This window comes from Protobothrops mucrosquamatus, unplaced genomic scaffold (genome assembly GCF_001527695.2).
Source record: "Protobothrops mucrosquamatus isolate PMUCROS unplaced genomic scaffold, P.Mucros_1.0 scaffold16975, whole genome shotgun sequence".
In the NCBI taxonomy this organism is placed as follows: domain Eukaryota; kingdom Metazoa; phylum Chordata; class Lepidosauria; order Squamata; family Viperidae; genus Protobothrops; species Protobothrops mucrosquamatus.
The window spans coordinates 1-3,612 of NW_015402738.1; the positions used below are offsets into that span (position 1 = coordinate 1).

A 3,612-nucleotide genomic window follows, 5' to 3' on the forward strand; every position below is an offset into this window, starting at 1 on the left:
CACTCCAATCTCGGTGACCCCCCCCCCACCTCTGCAGCTGTCGGAGGTGTGGACTTCAACTCCCAGAATTCCCCAGCCAGACATGCTGGCTGGGGAATTCTGGGAATTGGACGTCCACACAGCCCAAAGGTGCTTTTCCAAAAGGCAACTGGACTTTCTTGTTCTGGTTTTTTTTTCCTAGGGTTGCCAGGTGTCCACTATTTGAGCGGACAGTCCACTTTTTTCACATTATGTTCACTATTTTTTTTTCACAAAATGGACATTTTTTTTATTCAAAAGCTTTACGATGAAATGGTACGTAATCTAAAGCTGTACAGTCTACTTTTTTTTACTACTTAACCCCCCCCCCCCGCTTTTTGGAAGCAGACCTGGCAACCCTATTTTTTTTCCCCTTGAAAACGTCCAGGAAGACTTGAAGTAGCTTCTTGGATGAGAAGCGAAACGTTTTCGAAGAAAAAAAGAAAAGCGAGAAAGTCCAGCTGCCTTTTGGAAAAGCACCTTTGGGACAAACATCGCTTGGATGCTTAGATAAACAAGAAGTCCACACAACATCTGACAGTTGCTGAGGATGGGAAACAGTGCTGCAAGCAGTTGAGTTGATTCAACGGCGTAAGAGTGCCACAACTGTGCTTGGCTTAATACACCAAAAATCTCCCATTTCCCCTTTATTCTTAAATGAGTTTATGAATGGAGAGCAAATGAGATGAATCAATGGGAAGGTCCAGGGATGGGGTGCCACATCTGCAACAGGCGGAAGTCCCTGACCAACCAGCTCCTATCAGCCCAGCAGGGTTGAAGTCAGCCAACACATGACTTTAGGCTGAGATGTGAGGAATACTTGCTTTAAATATAGAAATGCCATTAAAACCTAGGTCTGGGTAATGGACAATTTAGGGTTCCCCAAATTTCCAAGTGAATACATAAAGGTTCCTAAGATAAGCACTTTATTGTGATAAAATGCAGTTTCCTGTCTTTCTTTGGGAAGCCAAGTATTAAAGTAGCACATTTAATATTTAAGTCTTTTTAAAGGATGTCCATGTCTTGTTTTTGATCCCCTGAAAGGGCAGAATGCCAAGGCCAGACCACCTTGTGGATCACCTGGAGGTGGTGACCCTGCCACCCAGTCACTCAAAGGTACTTCCTGTGAAGAAGTATGCAGAGCAGTTTCATCTTCCTGTCCACATCTGGCCAGATGTAGGTGCCTGTGAGAATTTTGACGTTGGCGTGGTGGCATCATTTGGACGTCTGCTTAGTGAGGACCTCATCCTAAAGTTCCCCTAGTAAGAATTATCACAAACACACACACCCCTACTCATTTTCTTAGCGTATTCCTCACACAACTATTTCTTTTATATTAAAGGAAAGGGTGCCTTCTATAATGTTTGATTATATACAGGGGTGGAAGGGCCAAGCTCCTTATAACAATTCCTGCATAGGTATCTAACTTGTAATGTTTGCAACTAATGTCATCTAGTGGGCAAATTTGCCCATAAATTTACTGATGCTTCTAAAACTAAATTTCCAGTGCAAAGTGTAGGGGGATTGAGGAACCTGTAGCACTGCAAATGTTTCTGAGTTGCAGCTGTCATAAACTATGGCAGAAGAAGCTCAGAATTGCTTTCAGTATTACAGGTTGATACAGTTTCCATGGCCATAGAGTTTTATGGGAGTTATTCAAATCAGGCATCGACCTTACTACTTCTGATCAAGAATGGTAACGATTTCAAGTTCCTACAATTTTTGCCTGAAATTCAGCTAATATATCATTCTCATTTTTCCCTGGCAATGTTTTCTTTTTCACTGTGCTAAAATACTTTGTTTAGTGTTTTTAATAATCTCTTAAGGTTACATTCTTTACTGATTTAGTCATGAACAATTGCTGATATGCTTTGGGGTAAAATACGCATAATAATCAATTTAGAATGCAGCCATAAAAACAATGTACAGGCACTCCTCATGTAGCAACCACAGTTGGGACCAGCAACTCGGTCTTTAAAACAAAGCATTCAATAAACCAGAATTGCAGAGATATCAGTAAAAAAAACACTGTCAAAAATTATTCTTTCCTTCTACATTGCATTATATATTGTGCTTATTACATTGCTGAATTTTTAACTAATTGTTTTATCATAAAAACGTCTGGAAGTCACTTTGAAATCCAGCGGCATAAAAATACAATAAATGAAAATGTTACCGAATTGCAAGTCTTGTTCTAATTTCCCAATATTTTGACACAGCGGCATGCTGAATGTCCACCCCAGCTATCTTCCGCGGTGGCGTGGCCCTGCGCCAATTGTCCACACCGTGCTTCATGGAGATACAGTAACCGGGGTCACAGTTATGCAGATCAGACCTAAGAGGTACGTTGGCTGTTTCATTCAGCATCCAGTCTGCAAAACACCTGGCTGTGAGAATTATTAAGCAGTGAAACAGCCTGCATTTCTGAAGTTGTGTGTGCTCCATTACTGGAGGTTTTCAAGAAAAGACGGGACAATATTTTGCCCAAAATGGTTTGAAGATTTCTGCACAAGGCATGAGATTGGACTAGAAGATCTCCAAGGTCTCTTCCAATCCTATGATTCTAAGATCCAAAGCTCATTACTAAAATCCTTTTTTAAATAATTGTATCAATGCAGCAGTTGGGTTCTCTGTTCAGTCTCTCCACTACCTCTTTCTAGGTTTTTTAGATCCCATGTAGAACCTGACAAAAAGCATATCTGCAATATGTTTTATTTCCAGGTTTGATGTGGGTCCAATTATAAAACAAGAAGAATTTGCGGTTCCACCCCGTTGCTCAGCAAAAGAACTGGAGCCATTGTTATCCAAGGAAGGTGCGAACATGGTAAATGAACACCTTTGTTTAATCACACTTAGCCCGGTGAAAACACTTGCGGGAGATACAAATAAATGCCAAAAATGTATTATCAGTTGGAAAGCACCTCTTCTGGGCCCATTGTAATTTTGAATAGTCATTAAGCAACCGGTCTTAAGGATTATCTGTAATAAAATCTGAATTTCTCCCTGAGAACTTAAAAGAAGGTAGAATGCAAAGACTGGTGTTTTTCAAAGTTGGCAACTTTAGTGTGCATGGATTGCAGCTCTTAGAATTGCCTAGCCAGGATTGGCGTAAACCATTCTGATAGATTTATAAACGCCTTGCTATAATACAACTGTAATACAACCTGGATAGCTCCTGAAGCTATTTCACTGGTTATAGCCGCCTAAAGTGCAACAGTCAATTTCTAGTAGAGGGTTTGAACCTCATAGAATAAGATCTGGCTACCTATATCTGACAAATCCTAATAAAGATGAAATCGGTTCATTTACTGCCGCTTGGCAATCCCTGTTGATTAGAAGGAGAATCTGTTCTTCATTATACACATTCTGGATTTTTTTTTTCTCAGCTGATTGCTGTTTTGCAAAACTTACCTGAAAGTTTAACCAAGAAGAAAGAACAACCCAAAGAAGGAGTAACAAACGGTATTTATCGCAAGTTTCATGTGTAGTTTAGATATTAATTAGCTATGATCTGAGCCATTGCTAAGTAAACCGTCGTAATACTTTTTCCATGATTCCCCTGCCTTCCTTTCTCCCTATTAAACTCGAATACTT

General features: G+C 40.1%; 1 protein-coding gene across 1 annotated transcript; it reads left to right on the forward strand.

Annotated features, from left to right (window-relative positions):
- Window positions 1–1,062: 1,062 nt before the first annotated feature.
- Window positions 1,063–3,480, forward strand: LOC107301798 (methionyl-tRNA formyltransferase, mitochondrial-like; the record flags this gene model as incomplete). The annotated part of the gene is made up of 4 exons (XM_029287153.1): window positions 1,063–1,280; window positions 2,238–2,360; window positions 2,740–2,842; window positions 3,405–3,480. Coding segments are annotated over 4 exons (520 nt in total), but the record flags the coding sequence as incomplete, so codon positions are not given.
- Window positions 3,481–3,612: the final 132 nt, after the last annotated feature.